General features: G+C 36.3%; 1 protein-coding gene across 1 annotated transcript in view; it reads right to left on the reverse strand.

Annotated features, from left to right (window-relative positions):
- CFAP91 (cilia and flagella associated protein 91) overlaps positions 1-23,704 on the reverse strand; it is a 37,026-nt gene extending 13,322 nt beyond the window's left edge. The window contains exons 1-10 of the mRNA XM_044666751.1: positions 23,621-23,704; positions 22,768-22,824; positions 21,652-21,665; positions 20,898-20,927; positions 17,603-17,740; positions 17,007-17,184; positions 10,666-10,823; positions 9,396-9,578; positions 6,152-6,294; positions 837-953 (exon numbers count right to left, since the gene is read on the reverse strand). Of these exons, the coding sequence (XP_044522686.1) occupies positions 837-953; positions 6,152-6,294; positions 9,396-9,578; positions 10,666-10,823; positions 17,007-17,184; positions 17,603-17,740; positions 20,898-20,927; positions 21,652-21,665; positions 22,768-22,824; positions 23,621-23,685 (1,083 nt within the window). The 5' untranslated portion in view covers positions 23,686-23,704. The remainder of the gene's footprint in view (positions 1-836; positions 954-6,151; positions 6,295-9,395; positions 9,579-10,665; positions 10,824-17,006; positions 17,185-17,602; positions 17,741-20,897; positions 20,928-21,651; positions 21,666-22,767; positions 22,825-23,620) is intronic.
- Positions 23,705-25,722: the final 2,018 nt, after the last annotated feature.

A 25,722-nucleotide genomic window follows, 5' to 3' on the forward strand; every position in this document is an offset into this window, starting at 1 on the left:
ATTATAATTATTATAATAGTCTTAATTATAAGAACTTATAAGCTTAGATTTTTCTCCACTCATTCCATCCTATGCCATATTACTGATGAAATAGCCTTCCTAAAACATATGTTACCATGTCATTCCCCTTGCTCAAAAATCTTAAGTGTTTCCCAGTTACCTCAGGGAAAAAATACAAATGCCTCAGACTGACATATAAAGAAAGCCTTTCACAATCTGGTTCAAAGCTTACTTGTCTAGGTTTATTCTGAATTAGTCTCCAGAGGCTTATACACAAGAAGCATTAAGTAAATGCTTATTTAATTGAGCTGAATGCTAAGGAAATCCTTTCTTACAGCTAATAGCACAGTTTACTGTTGCTTTTGGCTTATAGTTTCTTCTCTCCTCACTGGAAATAGTCCATTACTTTGTTGTTCAGTCATTACCAAGGTTTTTTTGGCAGAGCCACTGGAGTGGTTTGCCATTTCCTTCTCTGGCTCATTTTACAGATGAAGAAACTGAGGCAAACAGAGTGAAGTGACTTGCCCAGGGGTCACAGAGCTACTAAGTGTCTGAGGCCAGTTTTGAACTCAAGTCCTACTGATTCTAGGCCTAGAAAACTATCCACTGTGCCACCTAGCTGCCTATAATCTGCTACTAAAAATCCAATTTTCAATGTGGATTTTTCATTTATTCATTCTTGAAAGTTTGGATATTTTAACTTTTAACAAGAATGAAAGTTTCAATTAACTGTAGTAAAAAAAGGCTGTAGTACAGGAGCAATGATAACCTGGGGGGGTCATCTAAAATAACAATGTTACTGAATTTTTAATTAAGAATGACCATTTCTGACTTACAGAAGAACACATTTCCAAGGTTGGTGTTGGAAGTCGAGGTATTGGTACTGGTCTTTTCTGAAGGAAGAAGAGTTTTTTCTTTGGCTGAGGAACTTTCTTCTTCTTTTCCAACAGCGCCTGAAATAAAGCATATAATATTATTACTCATCTTAGTCATTCTCTGATATAACTAAATCCCAAAAGTATAGTCGTTCCTTAATTGGAAGAAATATGACCACTCCAAGCTAGTTATAAAGTAAATCCTGCAAATTAATTCCAAAATGAACTACTACAAAAATTGTTGAAGTCTGGGCAGTTGGGTGGCTCAATAGAGAGAGCCAGGCCTAGAGATGGGAAGTCCTAGATTCAAATCTGGCCTCAGATACGTCCTAGCTGTGTGACCCTGGGTAAGTCACTTAACCCTTCATTGCCTAGCCCTTACCATTTTTCTGCCTTGAAACCAATACTTAGTATTGATTTTAAGATGGAAGGTAAGGGTTTTTTAAAAATTGTTGGAATCTATTTTAGAATTCATTCTTTTTCTTTTAAAGACTTTTGACAATTTTATTTAGCATTAAATTATTATATTTTTTCCCACCATTTCTTTTGGCATTCTTGTTAATTTACTGGAAGACAATACAAGCCTCTTTATTCTTATTTTTTCCTGCTATTATCCTAAACTTAAGAAAACTAAGGTAAACAGAATTCTCCAGCTTTCTCTAACTTGGACTTCCCATTTCTTATAAATAATTATCTTTAGAATTATCCTATATTATGGAATCATATATCTATAGCTGGAAGGAACCTCAGAGGCCATCTAGTCCAACCCTGCTTTTTAGAGATGAGGAAACTGAGGCTGAGACATTAAGTAACTTGCCCAATTTCACATGAGTATGAATAAATGTCAAAGGTGGGATCTGATCCCATGTTTCTGACTCTAGAGCTTCTTTCACTGTACCATGCTGATTGTTCCACTGCTTCATTTTTCCTTTGTCTATCTGGATTAACTTCTACAATATTTAGTTAGTTTAGCCAGTTTAATAGTTTGAAGTGTCTCACATTTTGTTAATGACTGATTTATATGGATCTGCTAAGGAAGTATGGATTGTTTTAAATATTTTTCTTTTTGTCTTTTAGGATTGGTTGTTGTTTAAAGATTTCACTGAATCACAATGTCTCTTTAAAGCTTACATTTTTTCTCAATCTTCTATCTCTTGCTTTTACATAGGACATTTTTGCTCAGTTTTGCGGAGTAGATAATTCTGGGTTCATGGCCCATGGTAATTTATGTATGCGTCATAGTCCAATTTCTCTTTTTATCGCCTTGTCATCCTTAAGAACTCTATTGTAATTTCAACTGAAATACTTTAGTATGTTATTTTCTGTCTGTCCTCTTGCAGATTTACAGAACTGTTACCATATTAGAATATTGAAATTTAACTATCCTAAGTTTAGGAGAATTGAATCTTGGGAGTTTTTTCTTGTCAAAGGTCCCGCCAATTCTTTCTATGTGACCATATTAACACTGGTTTGGGATAATTCTGGAAAGTGTTCTTGAACGATTTTCTATATATAATACTCAGGTTTTTTTTCCCTTCTAAATTTTCTAGATTGTTAATAATTGAGTTCCCTATATATCTCGACTTATCCTCCAGGACTGTCACTTGAGTCTATGAGTTTTCTAGATTTATTAGTAATTTAATAATAATCATGTTATTAAATAATTATTATGAATAACACTAAATTTAATAATTAATAAAATAATATTTTCAAATCATGTTTTTCCAGTTGGTCTTTGTCATCTACAATCATGTTTTATGCTATAATAAGGCTGATTTGATCTATTCTGTGTTTTCTATCATGTGGTCCCTATGAGTCCTTTTTTTTTTTTCATTTCTTCAGTTTCAAAAATGTAATATTTGACAGAGAGCTAGGCAGGAAAATATGGGTATAAGTCCCCTCTTGGGCATACATGACTATATAATTTTAAGTAACTCACAAACTCTCAGTGTTCCAGGGAACTCTCCAAGACTAAGTTACAGGGGTTTATTCATCCAGAAATCCTCTACCAATGAAAACACAGGTCCATTCTCTAGCTACTGATGCCTCTGTGATCTTCTGTTTTCAACAAGCTCTTCTTTTACCAGCTCTTGGGAAATTCTTGCCCAGTGTTAATTCTTTCATAATACCTTTACACATGTATCCATTTGAGGATGTCTCATGGAGTATCTCCTGGTGTATCCTTTTCCATTTGTATTACTTCTATTTTTCAGTTAGCTCTGTAGTGTTTTTATCTATTTATTTATTTATTTGTATTTTTTTAAAACCTTTACCTTCCACCTTGGAATCCATAATATGTATTGGTTCAAAGACATAAGAGTGGGTTAGAGTTAGGCATTGGGGGTCAAGTGACTTGCCCAGGGTCACACAGCTAGGAAGTGTCTGAGGCTAGCTAGACTTGTCTAGCCTCCTGGCTCTAGGCCTGGCTCTCAATCCACTGAGCTACTTAGCTGCCCCCTTGATAGTGTCTTTTAAAAATAATGTATGTGGGGCAGCTAGGTAGCACAGTGGAGAGAATGCCAGGCTTGGAGGTGGGAGATCCTAGGTTCAAACCTAGCCTCAGACATTCCCTAGCTGTGTGATTCTAGGCAAGTCACTTAACCCCAATTGTGTAACCCTTACTGTTTTTCTGCCTTAGTATTGATTCTAAGACAGAAGGTAAGAGTTTTAAAAACAAATAATAAATAAATGAAATAAAATGTTCTTCCCCATTCACTGTTATAGCTGAATTTTATTTTCTAGCATGGATGTGTGTGTTATTTTTATTTTTTATTTTTTAATTTTTTTTATGTCTTTTCTGATTCCAAAAGCTTTGCTTGTAATATAAATTGATTATTTTCTTTCACCTGTTTCATTTCTTATATTTTAACTGTATATACTTTTGTGTATATTTTCATGAGTTGCTACAACCAAAGAAAATTATTTGGCAATCATTTCTATGCTGATGAGCCAAACTTGGCTAAATTGGTCCTCAGATAAGACACCGTCTATTACTGGATAATTTTCCAGGTTGGTGACATTTCCTAAAGCTCAGGCTCCATTGACATAACCTTGGAAAACCCAAGTCAACACCATACCAAAGGGTGGCATCAGAACAGACTCTAAATTGGGAGAACAGATTTATAGACTAAAAATATTTAAATAATTAAGATAAGAAGATATCATTTGATTAAGTTCAAAATATAAACAAGTTGATTTCATAGTACATATAATACTTTCTGAAAGAAAAAAAAAGTGGGGAGAGATATCTGAAGATAAAAAAAGTCCCTCTATCTTTAGGGTTCATGTCGGACAAGGGAAAATGAGTACTATTAAAACTAATGATAAGTATAATATTAGTGCTACATCCTCACTTCTAATGTATCCAGTTATAGGGAAAATTGTGGCTTAATGAAAGTAACTAGGTTAATCACCCATACTTATCTTTCAGAAAGTAGTACAATTTCTATAGACTCTTCCTAGTAGATTGTGTGTATATATAGAGTTGGGGGAGATCAGAAAAGGATAAGGATAGGGACAAGACTTATGATTTCAATCGTATAAGAAACTTAGCACTAGTTTTGTTTTGTTTTTAAGGCAAATGAGGTTAAGTGACTTATCCAGGGTCCTTCTGACTCTGGGCCTGGCTTTCTAACCACTGTGCCACCTAACTGCCCCAGGACCCAATAGTAATGGCTGACTAACATTTTATCTGTCAATATAATACATATAAATTTTGGCTCCAAAATATGCCTTAATTGTAACAAAACATAGAGCTAAGCTACAGAAAAGACTATATTGCTGAGTCATAGTGGATTTCCACATACACTATGATCTAGCTAATTTGGCCTTTTTTTTTTTTTTAAAGTTTCCCTTATATAATACACTATCTCCCAACTCTAGGCTTTTGTCCCCCAAGCCTAGAATGTACTCTTCTCACTTCTGTTTTTCAGGAATTATATATTTCTTTAAAATTCAGGTCAAGTTCTACGTTTCACATGTTTTAAAGGGATGTAGCCAGCTATTAGTATCTCCTTAAAATGGTTCTGTCTCCATTTTATACACACCTATATGTACACGTTGTGTCCTCTAGTTAGACTCTAAGGTTCTTGAGGGCAGGGGCTGCTTCCACTTTTGTGTTTTCATTGCTAGTGACAAAACAGTGCCAGGCAGATAACAGTCATCGAAAACACGCTTCTTGTTTTGACTGATTCCTTTTAGAAAGCAGCATAATCTCCAAAGACCTTATCTTGAACTCATTTATATGTAATAACTCCTCTCCACATTCTGGGTGTGTAGTCCAAAACAGTCAGACACTGATATGGGATGGAAGTAGGATCTGAAAGAGGGCAGTAATCCTGTTCATAAAATAGTAATTACAAAGAAAGAGCTACTGAGGACCCATAGTAGTCACAAAAATGGTCAACAGATTCTCCTCTTCACCTGAGGCTAAACCAGATGGAAAGGAGTAGATTCCTCAGGAATCATGTATATTGTCAAGCAAAAATGAAAACAAGGAATGATTAAAACTCATGGCAAATATGTGGTACCAGAGCTTCACTACAACACACCAAATTAAATGTTTAAAACTGTAGTTTAACAAAAGGACAGAGAATTTGGTCCCATTTCCAACTCCATTGTGTCCTACACCTTCTTCCTTCTGCCCCCAACTATAATTTTTTTTAATCTTTCAGAAAGTAGTGTAACTTCTATTGGCTTTCCTGACTGGGGAAAGCCTCCCAGGAGGTGGTGATGCTACTTTGTGAAGGACAGACAATCAGTATGGCTAATGCCAATATGGCAAGGGAGTTGTGTATCTTCAGAATCTTCACCCAGAGAGCAATAGTCCCCTACAAAACTGTAGCCCTTCTTCCCAGAGAAACAAGGATCCTGACTCCCCTATTTACTAGGACTGCCTGGATAACCTTGAGGAAGAGACTAATTTCTCCAGGTCTCATCTTCCTCTTCGGTAAAATAAGGGGGTTGGACTAGATGACGTATGAGGTGGCTTCTACCTCTAAATCCTTAATCTAAGGATCCTTCAGAAATTACACTTTGTAAGGCAGCATCTCCCTTCCCTACCAGATGCTGAAACACAGCACAACATTTGCTACTTATTAGTTGGTCTCTGGCTTCATCTTCTATTGTGGGAGTTGCCATGTTTTAATCTCCCTATAGCATGGTGTCATCATTAGTAACATGTTCCAATCACATGAACTGCCCAGGCTATCCCATAGTCTAGCTCTATGGGTAGTGAAGAGTCATTTGTAAGAAAAGAAAACATGAATGTTTACTACCTGGTGAACCTCAGCTAATTCAAGCTCCAGTCTTGCTGCTTTTTTAAGAAAATTATTCTTCGTGGTGATAGCTTTGGGTTTTGGAGTTCTGATCCGAGGCTGTGTTACAAAATCTGGGAGGGTGGCCTCAAGTTCAAGTATTCCTAGGAGAAAAAAAAGACATGAAAAAGAAGGTATCTGGTATAACATTCAATAAATTAGTGCGTATTAAGTAATATTCTCTGCACATACCATACTGTGCTAGAAGCTAGGGAAGAAAAAAAAATGTTTACATGTGAATGTGGGGACGAGGGAGTGAAGGAGAAGAGTTGATACCTGATGTAATAGTCCAGTCCTAACTCAGGCTGGCCTGGTAGTTCAAGTTCAAGATTAGAAACACTCTTACAGCATCTGTCAGTTAACAAAAGGAGATTTATTTATCCACAGCAGGGATAAGGAAAGGATAATGGCTCAGAAAGCACATAGCTTTGATTCAACTCCATATTGTATATTAATGGCCTAATCCTTTAATCTCATGATTTAACACTTGAGGGCAGTTAATGTGATATTTGGTAAAGAAAAACTAGCTTAACCTACAGTAGGACAGCCCTTAAGAATTGTGCTCCCATCACAATGACCAATTCATTTCTTCTAGTCTGAGCAGTAATCAGAAATAAGATGGTGTTAAGCCAAGTGTAAAGACTTAGGTAATCTCAGAAATTAAAGGAGCAGGTAACAGAAATGATGAAATCTTGTGTTAATCAGATACACACACCCCCTGCTACCCTATTATTCCATCAAGTTCTCTTTGATGGAATTAGAAGGGCAGAAGACTGGTCATGCCTCTGGTCACTTTTTTAAAGTCAGCTTACTAAACACTACATTCAGGAACACAATTCAGGTGGAGCCAGGCAAGAGATGGAAATCAAGCAAGAACCAATTACTCTTCTTTTTTTTTTTCTGGGGGAAGTGGGAAGGGAAGAGATTTTCCTACCTTTCCCAGCCCAACCTCTATTGGTTATGGTACTTTGAAAAAGAGCTAAAGGAGGGCAGCTAAATGGAGAATATAATAAAAATCAAAACAATTTTTAAAAAGAAAAGACCCAAATAACTAAAAATATATACATATACTTAATATTTAATATTTAATAAAATATGCTGGAAAATTGAAAAAGAATTCTGAAACATTATTATTCTACTACTCAAAAGATGTTACAGTTGGTACACTATGTATACAAGCCTTTCACACATAAAAATACTATTGATCCACTGTTGGATCATTTGGACTTGTTCTTTTTCAGGTAGTAATGAAAGATTTGTACAGTTTCTTTAGTTTGTTTTTTACTTTTTTGCCAAATCTTTCTCATATGCAATGGCACAAATCTGTGAGATGGTTGCCCAGAATTAAAGGTGGAGCAGTCTGTGGTCATCAAGCATAGAGAATTAAAGTGTCCCTTCCAAGTTCAAAGGAACTTTATAGAGATATTTTGCTTCATTGACCTTTAAGAGAAACTTATGACTCTCTTTTCTCCCAGGGTTGGTGTCCCACAGGCCACCCCATGAAATGTTAAGTTCCTTCTAAAGGAGTACATTTTCTTAATGGTTGCTTTCATTGGATGGTTTCCATCATAAGCCTCTTTAATGGTTTCCTTCAAAAGCCTTGTTTCAGATCAGTGATTCCCAAAGTGGGAGCCACCGCCCCCTGGTGGGTGCTGCAGTGATTCAGGAGTGTGGTGATGACCACAGGTGCATTTATTTTTCCTATTAATTGCTATTAAAATTTTTTAAAATTAATTTCCAGGGGGCTAAGTATTATTTTTTCTGGAAAGGGGGTTGTTTTAGATGATTACTGATTCTATTAGTACACCTGATAGGCATAGTATATATTTTTTAAACATTTATTAATATTCATTTTTAACATGGTTACATGATTCATGTTCCTCCTTTCCCCTTCGCCCCCCCGCACTCCCCCCATCCATGGCCAATGCACATTTCCACTAGTTTTTTCATGTGTCCTTGATCAAGACCTATTTCCAAATTGTTGGTAGTTGCATTGGTGTGGTAGTTTTGAGTCCACACCCTCAATCATGTCCACCCCGACCCATGCGTTCAAGCAGTTGTTTTTCTTATATGTTTCCTCTCCTGCAGTCCTTCCTCTGAATGTGGGCAGCGTTCTTTACCATAAATCCCTCAGAATATTCCTGGGTCATTGTATTGCTGCTGGTACAGAGGTCTATTACATTCAATTTTACTATAGTATATCAGTCTCTGTGTACAATGTTCTTCTGGCTCTGCTCCTTTCGCTCTGCATCAGTTCCCGGAGGTCTCTCCAGTTCGCCTGGAACTCCTCCAGTTTATTATTCCTTTTAGCACAATAGTATTCCATCACCCGCATATACCACAGTTTGTTTAGCCATTCCCCAATTGAAGGACATACCCTCCTTTTCCAGTTTGTTGCCACCACAAAAAGTGCAGCTATAAATATTTTCGTACAAGTCTGTTTATCTATGATCTCTTTGGGATACAAACCCAGCAATGGTATGGCTGGATCAAAGGGCAGGCATTCTTTTATAGCCCTTTGAGCATGATTCCAAATTGCCAGCCAGAATGGCTGGATCAGTTCACAGCTCCACCAGCAATGCATTAATGTCCCAATTTTGCCACATCCCCTCCAACATTCATTACTCTCCCCTTCTTTCATTTTAGCCAATCTGCTAGGAGTGAGGTGATACCTCAGAGTTGTTTTGATTTGCATTTCTCTAATTATTAGAGATTTAGAACACTTTCTCATGTGCTTATTGATACTTTTGATTTCTTTACCTGAAAATTGCCTATTCATGTCTCTTGCCCATTTATCAATTGGGGAATGGCTTGATTTTTTATGCAATTGCTTTAACTCCTTGTATATTTGAGTAATTAGACCCCTGCCAGAGTTTTTCATTATAAAGATTTTTTCCCAATTCGTTGTTTCCCTTCTGATTTTGACTACATTGTTTTTGTTTGTACAAAAACTTTTTAGTTTAATATAATCAAAACCATTTAATTTACATTTTGTAATTTTCTCTAACTCTTGCTTGGTTTTAGGCATAGTATATTTTACATGTTCTTCCTGAGCAGGAGTTTCTGTTCTTCAAAATAATAGTATTTTTAAAAGAATAATTTCCATAATTTATTCTTTCCATAGCTGTAGCTTCTTTATATTGGGCTTCCTTTAAATGTGCCTATCTTGTATTTTGATAAACGTCTGTTATTCTGTAACACTTACCCTCATAGGTGCTAAGAAAGTGGTTTTTGACAACAAAACGCTCTGAATTATTGTCTGGAAAGCGACCCAATCGAGAAAGAGGTCCATAGGCTTGAGATGCAAAATCATTATAGTCACGGATGATGTTTCTTCTTTCTAATTTCCCTTCTACGTTTCTTCCCTTCATTGTCATCTTTCTGATTGCTGAAATATAATACAACTATCTGAGAAATTGCCTCAAAAATATTATTCTAAAAGTGTGAAATTACCTAACAAACCATATCTAAAATTAGCCAAAGACCAGCTCCCATACTAAACGAGGTTCACATCCAGTATCTTATACTTAATGTCCAATATTAATTAATCCCAACTACTATTTTTCTTCAAATACGCAATTTTTTTCTCATGAGGAATACTGATGCTTGAGGTTGGGGTATTTTGCAATACTATATTGAAAGTCACATATATGGTATTCAAAACAATATAGGCACATAGAAAATAACTAAAGTCTGATTTCTAGGGTATTCACACGCTGAATTTAAGAAACAATTATTAAGCATATCTTAGGAGTGCTACGCAGGAGGGGTACAAAAATGTAGAGAAGATACCCTTCTCTCCTACTGGAGTTTATGTCTATAGAAAGCCTCATGGGCTAGAAACTGTTGGACTTGGATATTACTTACTTAGTCTGATTCAACAGCAACAGCTTCAGAAGTAAGTGAACACAAAATAATTTTCAACATTGAGTTTAAATCCTTCTCTGAGAGAAAAGCTGAGAGAACCTAGAAGCATGGAGAAAAGACTATTTTTTAATAATCTCCAGTCTGCCTTGGATAGCATCAGGATGGATTAAAGAATGCTCCAACTATGTGCTTTTAGGATTCTCTGTAGCCAGAAGAAAGTCACTGCTACAAACACTTAAGGAAAATATAACTAAAGATTTAAATTGGCTACTTTCACTTTACTGTCTAAATTTCATGCCACCTATTTTAAAGCAAATCCCCTAGAGTTTCAGTACCCAAAAATGGGGGAAACTTTAGAGTAAGGATGTGTCTACTATATTCCTGCCTCCTCATTTAAACAACTTGACTGCCATCAGTGGATTTTTCTAGAATTTGATTTTTGCCTTTTCTCCTTTCTGGCTTTTAATGATAAACTACTATCCATTTCTCACTTCTAGTTGTATATACTAAAATGATAATTTTCAGCATATTTAATTGCACAGCTGATCTAAGAGCTTATTTTGACCCAATTTTTCAATCTCCATGATCTTTCCTATGACACAAATTACCTGTTACATGTGCATGTTTAATTCTTGACAATTTCATTTCCCTTTCTTCCTGAAGATCAGACCACTGGGCATTCAAACGCTTTATGTTCACCTCATTTTGATCCTCTTCACGTTTCTTTAACAGTTGTTTCAAGACCTCCAGCTGAAGCTCCTGTAGTCTTTAAATGACAAGATGTATAAATATATGACATCTCAAATAGGAATCTTCCAACAAAGTACAGCTGAGTTCCTGCCAAAAATTATTCCCTTTATTCTGCTGTCACTCATTTATCAATTGCTTATTTTATTATTTGACATTTTGAGGGAATGATGCCTATCATCCTCTCTGGACCTCTCTGGGGTCAATTTAATTAAAATCCTACACTCTTTTGCAAGTGGCAGGGTTTGATTATATTAACAAATCCAGTCAAGGAGATTCTTAATGATGAAAATAGATTTTGAATGATGAAAATAAACTTTGTCCACAATAAAATTCTATTAGAAAAAATAACTTCCAGGGGTGACAAATCACTGCTGTTCCCTCTTCACTTTCTTAACATGTAAAAAGCATAGGTTACTTTTGTTATAGGTAATTGGGAAAATCAACAAATCAGTAGAAATTTACTGGAATACCTATCCTAAAGGTCCCTTCTGGTTGTAAAGTTCTCCATCTCTCCTCCTCTAGGTGTCTGTTAAGGACTGGAAATCATAAAAAAAGGGTATGATATAACCTCAGGCCTTATATTTCTGGATCTGCCACATATCCTCTTGAAGAGTAACTTGTTTTTGTTCCCAGTCTATATAATTTAAAAATCCATTGTGTGGCATTAACTGTCACTGCCATTTTCAAGGATGGATGACATTCAAATATGGATACAGATTAGCAAAAAAAATGTTTAAATGTTAAACTAAATCATAACCCTCCAAAAATATATTCTCAAGGTCTAAGAAAAGCACATCTAATCCCTGTTTCATACAGAAACCCTTCAAGTACTTGAACTCAGGTTTTATGTCATTCCTATACTTTCCTTTCTATAGGTTAAATCTCCCCAGTCTTAAAATTATCCTCATATTACAGCCTTCAGTCCTATACCCATCTTGTTCATCTTTGATATATGCAAAGCTTGACAAAATTCATTCTAAAATAGGATGCCCAGATTTGATACTCCATATGTGTCCTGACCAGGTTTATCATTTCCCTTGTTCTAGATATTCTCTTTTTCTTAATACAGAGTCTCAGATCTTATAAGCTCTTTTGAGGCTGCCATGGCATAGTATTGACTCTTTATGAACTTTGATTCCACTAAAACTGCTCAATTTTCCCATATGAAATTCCTCACCCTATATTCATGTATTTGATTTAAAAAAAAAACCCAGGTATAAGCTGTTGTTATACTCATTATATTTCACCTTATTAGCATCAGCCTATCAAAACTTTTAAAATCTTATTTGACATTACTCAGCTATCCTTCCAATTTTATATCATCTGCAAATGTGATAAGTATGCCATCAGGCTTTCTTTCATGTCAATGCTAAGAATATCCTTATTAGAAGATGGAGCATATGTATCACTATGAATTCCTTGGAAGAAATAGGGCAAATTAGGTAAAATAATACATTCAAACTACATGTACATATTTCTCTGATTTTAATTTCATTTAAAATGTCTTCTGAGATAGATTTTATTACTTATAGAAAGAAAAGCAGAATAATGAGAAATTTTTGCATCTGAAATGTTTTGTGGCCTAAATTATTTTGTTGTTTTGGTAAAAGTGTTACTTATTGTAAAGCACCCTTCATTTTTTCCCGCCTTCAGAATCAACAAGGAAGAAACTTTAAACTAGAAGGATTCTCTGACAGCAGGGAGGGCTCGCTGACTGATCCATCCAATAGAGTCAGTAGTTGGAGGCAGATCATCAGGAAAAAGATGACCTGTGTGTAGAAATCTTTGGCTTGACAAAAGTGTTTCATTTTGAAGGTACTATGTCTCCACATTAACCTCTCTATATTTTCAATGTCTTTTTGTCACAAGGTATTTGTCTTACCAACCTGTGAAAAGTATTGAGCCTGTGTACTCAATGTCTAATGTTTGGCAATGATCTTGTTCAAGGAATTATTTCCAGTTAAACTGTAAACTTTTCCCAAAGCATAATACATTCCAGGATGACACAACCTTATTTAGAAGGTGATTTGAGTTTTGAAAAAATGACCTTTGAAGTCCCTTCCACATCTAATTCAATGATCTTCTGATGACTTAATCCCTCAAACCTGTGATATTAAGAATTGTCAGATTACTTAAAATTAAAAAGGTTTTACACAAACAAAATCAATGCAGCTCAAATTAAAATAATGGTAAATGGAAGAAATATGAGGTGAAATTTCTGCAGTAATTTCTTTAATGAAGATTTCATTTCTAAGATACATAGAGAATTGATTCAAATTTATAAGAATGAGAGTCATTCCCCAATTAATAAATGGTCAAACAATATTCACAGATAGTTTTCAGACAAAGAAATCCAAGCTATAAATAGACATATGGAAAAATACTTCAAAATCATTACTTGGAGAAATACAAATTAAAACTACTCTGAGGTTCTATCTCACACCCATCAGATTAGCAAAACTGAACTCCTCCCCACCAAAAAAAGAAAATGACAAATACTGGAGGGACTGTGGGAAAATAAATATATTAATGCATTGCTGATATAACTATGAACTGGTCCACCCATTCTGAGCCTGAGACCAATTCACATGTTTCTTTGAGGATTTGCATGTAGATATTTTGACTTTGTTGTCTTTAACTGAGTTTGTGTTTTGGTCTTCCCTGATTTCATAGTAACTTTTTTAGTGTCAGGTTTATTTTTTGTTGTTTGCTGATTTTTCCAGCCTATTTCTTGACTTTTATCTTGATGTAAAAGTTGAACTCTGCTCCCAGGGTGGAGGGCCACTGTCCCAATGCTGCTCTTTCCAGAGCTAATGCTAGGCAGGGGTCTCTAAGTTTTCAGTTCTTTCAAAGGTAGTACCCAGGTGTAGTCCTTGCTCTCTTGGTCTATGCCTGACCACAAGCACTCTTTTCCTTCCTGAAACTGTGACCAGGATCCCTGCTCCCTTGCAACCTCACACTTTAGTATCCTTGTGCTCCTGCTAGCCCTGGAACTGCAACTTGGAACTATGTATGGACAATTCAATGGAGTTCTGCAACCTGACTTACAAGTGGACTGCATTCCACCATCACCCCAGTGAGACAGACCCTTTGGGCCACCCTCCTGAGTTGTCTTGTTCAAGAAAATTATTTCACCCTATCCTTTGGTTCGGCTGCTCCAAAATCATTTTGAGGCATTATTTTCATGTTTTAGAGGGGAATTTGGGAGACCTCTGACAAGTCCTTGCCTTTATTCCACCATCTTGGCTCTTCTCCTATGTCCCAAAAGTCATCAATTATGAATACCCAGAGATACTACTACTAGGTCTATACCCCAAAAAAGCTCAAAGAAAGAGAGAAAGGGCTCATGTACACAAAAGTACTTATAGCTGTTTTAGAGTGGTGATAAAGAACTAGAAAATGATGAAATACATATCAATTGGAGAATGGCTGAAAAAGTTATGGTATATATAAGCATGACAGAATTCTAGTGTATAAGAAATGATGAAGGGGATGGTTTCAGAGAAATATGGGAAGACAGTTTTAATTGATGCAAAGTGAAATGAGTAGAACTAGGACATAGTTTATACAATAATAACATAGGAAAAACAAATAACTTTGAAAGATTTGGGAACTTGGATAAACACATGGACCAGCCACAATTCCAAAGGATTCATGGTGAAACATATAACCCACCCTTTTGATTAAGAGTTAATAGTCTCTGAAAGCAGACTGAAATATTTTTCTTTAACATGGCCTATGCATGTTTAAGGGCAGCTAGATAGCACTTAACTCCTATTTGTCTTAGTTACTCATAGTAAAATGGGGCCACTCTGGAGAAGGAATGGCAAACTACTCTATTATCTTCACCAAGAAAACCCCATGGATGCTGTTTATGGAGTCACATAGAGTCAAGCATGATTAAACAACTGAAAAAGCAGCATGTAAGAATTTATTTCGCTTAATTATGCTTGTGTGTAACCAGGGCTTTATTTTTCTTGCTTTCTCAAGTGGAGTTGGGGAAGAAATGGAAACAGAGGGGAGAGAATGTGGACCTGAAAATAAAATAAAATTGAATTCTGGAAATAAAAAGTATTATCGGGTACACACAATAGTAAATAATAGTAAAAAAAGTTATAGTAAATACCATTGTAACTATATCATGAGAACAGTACTGGATCAGTACTAACTTGGGTTACTAAACTGAGCAGTACAACTGTGTTAATTCATCAGCTTTGCTTCTGAGATTTAGAACTTCCTAATTCTTGCTATTTCTATGTATCTATATAGTAGTAATTTCATTGGGCTGGTAGATGGTATAGTGAATAGAGCACCAAGCCTGGTGTCAGGAAGACCTGAGTTTAAATTTGGCCTCAGACACTTACTGGCTATATCATTTAACCTTCTTTGCCTCAGTTCTCATCTCTAAAATGAGCTGGAGAAAAAAATAGCAAACTATTCCAGTTTCTTTGCCACAAAAACCCCAAAAGGGGTCACAAAGAATAGGATATGACTAAAAAATGACTGAATAAGTACAACCATTTTATAATTGAAGACCACAACAATAGTTGAAATTATTTGGGGTTCATACTCCTTCCATTAATGCAGATCACATTCCCTCTAAGACTTATTTACCCGCCCCATCATCACCTGCTGACCCACAAGCTATCAGTAAACCTCTTCCAACCTTGCTAGATTCATTGATCCTCAGATGACAGAAATCAGAACCAGTTACTAAGTCAATAAAATCTAAGACTTTTGGGGGGGCAGGATCTGGTAGCTTGTGCTCCTATCACATAGCCTTCAAGGATTCAGGGTAACCTTGAACTACAAAGGCATCAGAAGTGGAAAAAAATAGCCAAAAGTAATATATTTTATTGGCTAGCTGTCTTGCCTAATTCAGTATCTGATGGACATAGGTCACTCAATACAGTTTCTTGGAACACTAGTAACTTAAATCTGTGGGTAATTTTAAAGGTTTCCTCACTAGTTTTTAAGTTCTGTTGTTTGCCACAGGGCAGTAAAAATCTGTCCATCACACTATACACTGTACCATACTGTCTTGCTATATTTTACACCAGGCTTTCTTTAGTTTATATATTATATAACACCCCATATATCAAATGGGGGCAGCAATGTGGCTGGGTAGATAGAGCACCAGGTCTAGAGACAGGAAGATCTGGGTTCAAGCTCTGCAGAGCCTGCTCACTAGAAAAACTTTAGGCACAACTTCAAGCCTAGCTAAATTCAAAGAGATTCATCACTAGATTCATGGCAGAATGATAAATATTTTGGTCAAAGCAATTCTAAAAGGCCATCTACTAATGTCAAAAGGGATTGTGATCTGCACTGATAAAGAGAGAACCTCACACCGTGGAAGTCAAACTTGGAAGAACTAAAGTAAGTTGGGCAATGTTCCAGTTCATATTCCATTATTCATTTCTAAAGGCATCTAGGAATTCTATTGTTGCAATTAATCAGTCAGACTAAGGCCGAGAATAGAGCTCTTGGGATGCCCATAGTTAGCAGGCATGACCTGGAAGAAAATCCAGCAAAAGAGACTGAGATAGGTTGAAGGAAGATCAGGAAAGAATGGTGTCCTGAAAGCCTTGAGAGAAGAGAGTATCATGGAGAAGAGGGCAAATCAACAAGGTCAAAGGCGTCAGAGAGTTCATAATGGGCAAAGTTGAGCAGCTATATACTCAGTTCAAACACACCCTAACCTGAAGTCATAGAAGCCCTACTCCTTCCTGCTAGTTAAAGTTGTCTGACCTCACTGCATCTCTCCTAGACAAGTTATATATATGATTTAGGGAGCTACTAACTAGGTCTCTGGATTCTTAAGTACTTTAGAGTTGAATTGATTAATGTTTCTTTGCATATTGAGATTTTTTTGTTTTTTAAGCCCTTACCTTTGGTCTCAGTATCAATTCTAAGACAGAACAGCAGCAAGGACTAGGCAACTGGGGTTAAGTGACTTGCTCAGCTAGGAAGTATCTGAGGGCAAATTTGAACCCAAGTCCTCCCAACTTCAGGCCAGGTATTCTCTCCACTGTGTGGTACCTAGTCGTCCCCATGTTGAGTCTTAACTTAAGAGCAAGAGTATTGTAAATATAACAAGTATTAGACATATCTTGATATATATAAAAACAAAAATCAACTGTGATAACATATGTAGTACAGAGTAAAGGAATAATGATACTGAGGATCAAGTACCTACTTTTCAATTTCATGTTCTCTAAAAGCCCACTCCTTCCTTTCCATGTCATTCATCATTTTTCTCCTCTTATTGAATAACAAGTCATTACTCAGAGGTGGAAGAGTAGCTTCCCAAGCACGTTTCTCTCTGGCACGTTCAATCATCTCTACTTCAGCTAGGCCTGCTGGAAGGCCTCTACCTTTAGGATAAAGCAACAATAATACTTTACAAAGAAACATTACAAAATGTCACAAAGCAAAAATATTAATTTGCAAATTTTACTCACACCTGTACTCTTCCCCCACCCCCTGAGGAAAAAATGACAAATATATATTAATAAATACTATTATAATGTCAATTCTATAGAACAAAGTTAATGTCCATGTGCTAGGCGTAGGTCTATACTAGCACTGCTTTGCTGACAAATATATATATATATATATATATATATATATATATATATATATATATATATATATATATATATATNAGAAAGAACAACGGGTCACATAAGGATCATTCCTAGGGCCTTGTCTCCTACAATACATCTGAACATACAATTATCCATCAACAATAGTAGTCTTAACCTGCTATTATTAACACATTAGCCAACTTACCCCAAGTGAGAGAAGCCAGGGTCAAGATCTCAGGGATAGTTTCCTGGCATACTACATATTCTGGTGTATATGGATCTGTTTGAGTTTCACCATCCCGATAATCTGTCTGGGTGCCTTGAGTACGCACCAAAGCAATTTGTGGCTGCGGTTTACTGCCTGTAACATAACGGCGTGTAGTATGTACATGTGTAGCATCTTGCCTGAAAGGTGAAACAAAAAGAAAAAAATTAAATCATGTTAACATTATTTAGAACATGAAACAATTCAAGTATGAAAAGAAGTTAAAAATCCAACTCTGAGCACACATTGGCCTTTTGTCCCCTAAACTCAAGGGGACATAAAGTAATGTACCCTACCATCTCTGGTAGAAAGAAAACCCTCTGTTTCTCTTTGATTCTTCAGCATGATTAGGGTTCTTCCCAGATGTCCCTGAAGAATTTTCCTGCTATCTCCATAAGAACTGGAAAAAAGTCATTTTCCCACATGCTGACTTGAGGGGCAAGATGAAGGGAGAAGGTGAAGGGATGGGAGAGTTGGAGAGGTCATTCGTGAATATAAAAAGGTAGATTCTGGGTTCTACAGGCATACCTTAAAGTACCGTAGAATCCCTCAAGCTATGTGTGCCCCAAATTTTTACTTTCTGTCTCCTGGTCATGTCCCGAAATGTAGGTGATCTCTTCTGGCTGAATTCAAGGACAGATAACATAGGATAGAACCTGAAACATTTCTTCTTCTAGGTAGTGGAGTATTGGTCTAAGTCTAGAGTATAAACCATAAGTTATCTAAAGTGAGTGGCATGTAGGGCAGCTAGGTGATTTAGTGGATAGAGGACTAAGCCTGGAGATGAGAGGTCCTGGGTTCAAATTTGCTTCAGATGCTTCCTAGCTATGCAACCCTGGACAAGTCACTTAACTCCAATTGCTTAGTCCTTACCCCTCTTTTGCCTTGTAATCAATATTCAGTATCAATTCTAAGATAGAAGATAAGGGTTTTAAAAAATGAAAAAATTTTAAAAAATTAATAAAATCAGTGGTAGGTATCATATGGTGGCTGGTGAAGTCAGTTCAATTTAAAGCTACCTAGTATATATATACAAGACATATGACTGCATTTTTATGTATATATACACCACACACACACATATATATATGTATGTATGTATGTATGTATGTATGTATGTATGTAAGTAGTTTCTTAGAGACAAGCACCTATGATATTCATTATACTGCCAGCAGGAAACAGGAGTGGCTTTTTATTTTTCCATCTAGAATAATCACTAGATAATTTAGTAATATATTTGTAAGAAATCACATCAAACATGCAAAGGTGGATTGTATGAGGGCTTAATGAATCCATCCAATCCAGATTCCTAACATATGATCTATCAATTATACTCCAAAAGATCTGATGGATGCCAAATAATACTGTTGTTCTGTTACAATTTCTATAACAACTTGACAAATATTCTTCCTCTCTTGAACACCTTTCTTAGTTACTTACCTTAACTACTATAAATTTGTTTCATTTTCTCATTCTGGTGAGTTTTGGAGGATGGAGAAATAGGAACTAAATATCACAATGGTTCAGCCAAGTTTCTTCAAAGTTCTTCCCTTTTCTTCCCTATCTCCCAACCCTGCTGGCCAAGTGAATTCTGAAAGGGCTCCTCAGGTCAACCATGGCCAAGGGGCTAGTCTATAGATCTAGGTGGCATATAAAAGAGAAAAGGCATCTAAAAACAATACTTCTGTGCTGTTCTGATCATCTGGCTTCTTGCTCAGTCTGATCTCTCCTATATCTTGATATATCTTGATATTCTTGCTGTTGTTGTTGCTCTCTTCTCTGGTCCAGCCTCTTTGCCTATCAATGGTACTTCTCATAGACTTGGTAATAAAGGTGTTCATGGTTTACTCTGCCCATTGTCTTCTAGCTTTGCTCTCCCAGTCCCAACAACTTTCACAAATTCACAAAAAGGAGAGGGACCTTGAAAAGTCAGGGAATCCTCTGGTTCTATAACAAGGTTTTTGTTTTTGAGGGTTTAACTCACCCTTTTTTAAAACCATAACACATATATATTCCATATTATAAATCTGTGTACTTATTTATCACCTGAGCTAAGTTCATTCTACCTGAATATGAAAGCTTTTTATTTTGACTCACCCATTTTCTCTTTGTGTGCCCTTAAGTATATACATCCAGGTCTCATCTCTCTGCTGGGCTTCAGTCTCTCATTAGCAATTGCCTGTTGGACAGCTCCCTTTGTATATCCCATAGGCATCTCAAACTCAACATGTCCAAGAAACAACTCATTTCCTTCCCCCCAAATCTAGCACTCTTTGTAATTTCCCTGCTTCTATCAAGACCAAGCCTTATATTCTCAAAATCATCTTTGATTCTTTCCTATCCTTTATCCCCTACATCCAATTAATTGCCACATTATCTCACTCAGCTTTATCCAAAGGTTTCACTTCTACACCCTGTCCTTGGCCTCGAATTGCCCCCAGCTTAGTTAAGGCCCCCATCACTTCTCACTTTGTTTATGGTAGGAGTCTTCCTACTTATGGTCTTCCTGCCTCCAAATTCACCCCCTCTCCAATCTATCCTCTACCAGCTGCCAGTGATCTTTCTGGCCATGTCATCCTCTTCCTTGTGAAACTTCCATAGCTCTCCTTCACCTCAAGGATAAAACACAAGCACCTCTGTTTTTTCAATTAAGCCCTTTAAGAGATAGATCCAATCTATTTTTCCAGGCTTATTTTATGATTTTGCCTCCTTTGAATACTAAACATTCTAGTCAAATGGCCCCCCTCACTCTTCCATTTACCCGACTTTTCATTTCCCACAGAGGTACCTTTGAAAAGGTTATCTACCACACCTGGAATGCTCTTCCTTCTCACCTCTGCTTCATGGAATTCCTCATTTGCCTTCAAGACTCAGCTCAAATGCCACCCTCCTAGACTGAAGTTTTTCCTGGTCTCCCCAGATAGCAGTACTCCCTACATTGTTTTTAGTCTGTATATATTTTGTATTTACTTAACTATGTATATAGTGTTTCCTTCATGTAGAATGTAGGCTTCTTGCGGGAAGAACCACTTTTATTCTTGTTTTTGCATCCCCCCACAGCTTAGCATGGTGCCTGGCAATAACAGAAGCACTGTTGAATTAAACAGCTGCCACTGTCAGCTGTGCTTCTAGATAAAGGGGGAGCAGGACAGAATCTAATCACTGCCATGTCTCTAAACCAAAGTGTCTTCTTTTCTTATTGCTATATTATCCATATTTACCACTAACATTCCATTCAAATGTTCCATTGTAGTAGGAGGTGATGCTGCGTTCTCAAAGGCTATGCAAGCAGGACACGAAATTTGGTAGGTCCTACCAAGCTAGAAGGCTCCAAAAATAAGCTAGTAATGGGACTGTATATCTGTTGTCAAAGATCAGATTAGTTAAGTTTAAAAAGGTTTATTATTACTAAGTTGGCTACAGGGAGATGAATTTTCCTGTCAATGCTTATTAATATTATCTGTTGACATACTAAGGGCCTGAAATGTGCACCGGTCTGGTGTGATGTAGTGCACAAACAAGACTGAAGATTTTTGAAATACCTAAGCATGGAAGTATAGAACCCATCTACAGAAAACTGAAAATGCAACTAAGGATGAAGAGAACCAGAGCCCAATTTACAAATAGTAAATCAGGAAGGTTTAATCAATTGGTAAGATCATGGTGCTAAAGTAAGTCCTCAATCATTCAACCATTGGCCATATTTATTAACTGCACAAGGATCTTTTAATACTGTGCTAAGCCATGCGAGAAAGTTAGATTTGCTCTGTTCAGTAGTCAGAGACTGAACCGTTAAATCCCACAAGTTTTTTCCTAAATGCTTACCATTGATCTTAATGCATAGAAGTGAAAAAGTGTGGCTAAATAAATTGTCCTCTCTACTGACTAGCAGTATCATTTCTATATACCAAAAATGACCTTTTATTATTAGCCTATGAACCAGACAAATGTGATTCAGTAATAACCAGTAATAACAGTAATAACAGTGCTATATGGCACTGATCTGGCAAGTTCCTCTCAGGATGGCAGAAATAAGTATTTTCAAACAAAGATGAAATAAAGGTGGGGTTTGGGTTTTTTGGTTTTTTTTTTTTGCTGTTTGTTTCCTTTTTTAAGAGAAAATAATTTGGACTTTAAGATATATTGTTTCCCTGTTACCAGATAACATGGGCGGGGGACTACATTTTTTAATTAAGTGGGACCTGTCTTCCTCTCTATCCTATCAAGGTGAACATAAAACTAATAAGACTCACCAGAAAAGCTGGAGGATTAGCTACCTCCATTTTATTCCTCAATTGCCCACACAAGGCCCTTGGTTGCTTCATACCCTAGACCAGTGATTCCCAAAGTGGGCACTACCGCCCCCTGGTGGGTGCTGCAGCAATTCAGGAGAGCGGTGATGGCCACAGGTGCATTTTATCTTTCCTATTAATTGCTATTAAAATTTTAAAAAAATTTAATTTCCAGGGGGCTAAGTAATATTTTTTTCTGGAAAGGGGGCAGTAGGCCAAAAAAGTTTGGGAACCACTGCCCTAGACTAACCATGAAGTTACTTGCTAGTTCTCTGTGTAACAAACTATTTTCTGTATCTATTTAAAGATAAAGGTATCTCTCTACAGTCTATTCCTCTCTGTAAGACCAAGGGAAAAAAGGTTCATCATATGCTACTTGGCAATACCCTAAATATGTAAGCATTAGGAAGAATATATATTTAAATATGTGTTTGTATGCACAGAACTAAATACATTTCTTTTTAGAAATATGGAACTTAAATGAGCTATGGCAGGATATATATTGCATATATATATATATATACATATATATATATATATTATAGGACCTTTATAATGTTTAACTGATAGGACTAATGAATTCCACTAAAGTAAGACAGTACAGAAAAAAATGCAAGATTCACAGAATAGTTTCTGATGGGATATTGTGACAAATTGTTGAGTCATAGCATCAAAAAACAAATATATTTAGCAGAGGAGCAAAACTTTTTTGATTAATTTCTTTTTAAATCAAATATTCCAAGGCAAACAGTCTACATCTCTGAAAGTGAAGAAACAAAATTAACTGAAAAAATACATTTGTTTACTACTTACTTTGGTGTTGCAAGAACAACATTGAGTGGCAACTGCTTGTAAAATGGAAGGAAAGGCCTGGGGAGAAAATGAGGCAAGACAAATGAGATTCTTGACTTGGATGGAAGACTGATGATAAAACCCCTGAGGTCCCTTCCAATTCTAAGATGCTATGATTCACACATTAAACATGGTAACCCTGGCCCTCTTCAATTACTTGGGGGTACCTTCTGTATACCATTTCATATTCTCTTCCAAAGCTCATCTTGCACTGGATTATATTTCTATGAAATTACAAAGCTGGTTCCCATATGGGAAGATCATGTCTAAGAAGAGTTTTATAAGTCATCCTTAAAATCTAGAATGTTTGGAAATAAAAGTGGAAAGACACCTTGAAAGGCAGTTAGCAAGACAGTCCATCTCCAGTTGTAACTGAATTGCATGAAAAAAGATTGCTTAAAAATAACAATGTTCATTAGAAATCTACTTTCTCAAGGGAGATTAGGCAGACTCAAGATTTTATTTCTGTTCCAGAAACTCAGGTACATCTTTTGATTCAATTTTACAAAATTGCCAATTTATGGCTATTTTTTTGAGCTATGACAAATCATTCAAACTGAATCCTTTCAGTCCTGCTTGGATTGATCATACTCACAGAGGCAGCATATGTACTTTCCAGTCAGTTCTAATATTTTTCCATGTTCACTACCTAGGTCCCACACCACTCAGTATCCTGTTTCATTTTTCATCTGCTCAAACTATTGAAATTTTTGTGATTTATAGGGAAATTCCTTCCTCTCATACTAAGTACACATATTCCAATAGGCCTTAATTGCCAGATAGGATTCATTCAATATTAACATTAGCTTCTTACCATTCAAAATATTTATAGCGATTCTTTCCAGTAACTTGAGGGTCTTCATAATCTTCTTTAGGCATCTTAAAAGAAGGGTCAGTACTAAAATGAAGCAAGAAAAAAAATTCAGATCTGGAATAAGAGTATTAGTTGGCATTTCATTTTCACAATGCTTTATTCTAAGAGGTAACTCCTCTATTAGTCTATCAATCAACAAGACTTCTTATTGTGACTATTTTTTGATTTACTATTTTGCTGTTTACACATTTTCTATGTGCCAGGCACTGGCGGGGATACAAAGACAAAAAAAATGAAACAACCACCGCCCTTAAGGAGTTCACATTTTATCAGTATTCCATACAATTTCCATTTATTACTCCATTATTTCTTAAGTTCAGATACATATTTCAAACTTCTTATAGGCACTCCGTTATTAGGTATGTGTCTTAAAATGATATTTAGTTCTCCTGATACGCTACATGATGGTTTAGCTTCTAAAAATCACTCTTAGGCAGTTAAGGAAGTTATATGATTTAATATAAAAATATCATAAGGAGCAGCAAGGTTCCTCAGTGAATAGAAAGCAAGGCCTGGAGAATGTAGGTCCTGGGTTCAAATCAGGCCTCAGACACTTCCTAGCTGGGTGACCCTGGGAAAGTCGCTTAACCCCAACTGTCTAGCCCTTACTTCCCTTCTGCTTTGGATTTGATACTTATTATCAATTCTAAGTCAGAAGGTAAGGGCTTTTTTTAAACTACCATAAGCAAAATGATAGGGGAGCAGTAGACCAGGCAGTATTTGACCTCGTCGTGGAATCTGTGCAATCTGGAAATCGTTGCTGCTCCCAGTCACAGGCATCTCAGGCTGTGGCTGTTAACATCTAAGTGAAACATTCCACAGCCAGCATTTGGCAATTTTACAGATAAGTGATATTACAGACTACTACTGTATGATTATTCTTGGCAGTCAATGGCCTAGTAGGGCAATATGATTATGCAACAGATTAGGAGAAGAGAAGATATATATTAAGTTCCACAGTTGGAGAGTTACTACATTTTGAGAGGTTTTTGGATCCTTTTGAACAGATTTTCTAAGATGTCAGTATAGTCACAACTAGTTATTGAAGGAAAGGCTTCTATAAATAAGTAGGAAGAAAAGACATGTCTGACAGTTGAAAAAGCTTAAGTAATAAATAAAAGAACTTCTAATGAGGAAATTCTGCCTCAGAGATAAAAGGTCACCTACTTTTAACAATGGATAATATATAGAAGGTATTAGTAGTAAGGACCAAGAAAGAAAATCTTGGATCAAGAGGAGTCGGGGGCAGCTGGGTGGCTCAGTGGATTGAGAGCCAAGCCTAGAGATGGGAGGTCCTGGGTTCAAATCTGGCTTCAGAAAATTCCTAGCTCTGTGACCTTGGGGAAGTCACTTAACCCCCATTGCCCAGCCCTTACCACTCTTCTGCCTTAGGACCAATTATACAGTAGTGATTCCAAGATGGAAGATAAGGGTTTAAAAAAAAAAGATTAGAGGAGTGAACAAGAGGAAATAATGTTCATACTGTGTCATATACCACAAAGTTGGCCACAAGGTTCTCAATCCAATCTGTTCAGCAAGCATTGTAATTTTGATCTTTATTTTATTTCAATTTTATACATGATATGACTCAGTATAACAAGCAAATAGATCATCTGTAGGCTAAATAAAGTATAACTTGCACATACATTACTCTTTTCAAATTTAGGCTGATATAGTTATTATTAGTAATAATATATTACACATTAATATATTATACATAAGAAAATATGTTGATATTATTATGATACAATTATTTTCAAATACCAATAAATCCATAGAAGCTTTCTGTCATCATATACTTTTACTTGATTATGTGAGAATTTCACAATACGATTATTTCATGTCAGGGTCCTAGAAATATTTTAACAATACTAAGAGGTGCCATACCCAGAAAGGGGAGGAACCACAGCATTAAACAATTCTAGGGCATCTTGAACATTCAGGCTCCTAGCTAGAGTCGGAAGGAATGTCAGAAGCTGTCTAGTCTTTTTATCTCGTGGTTACTAGAAACACAAAACAGCCTATAGGGATTTGATGATGTA

The sequence above is a fragment of the Gracilinanus agilis genome, chromosome 3, assembly GCF_016433145.1.
Source record: "Gracilinanus agilis isolate LMUSP501 chromosome 3, AgileGrace, whole genome shotgun sequence".
Lineage (NCBI taxonomy): Eukaryota > Metazoa > Chordata > Mammalia > Didelphimorphia > Didelphidae > Gracilinanus > Gracilinanus agilis.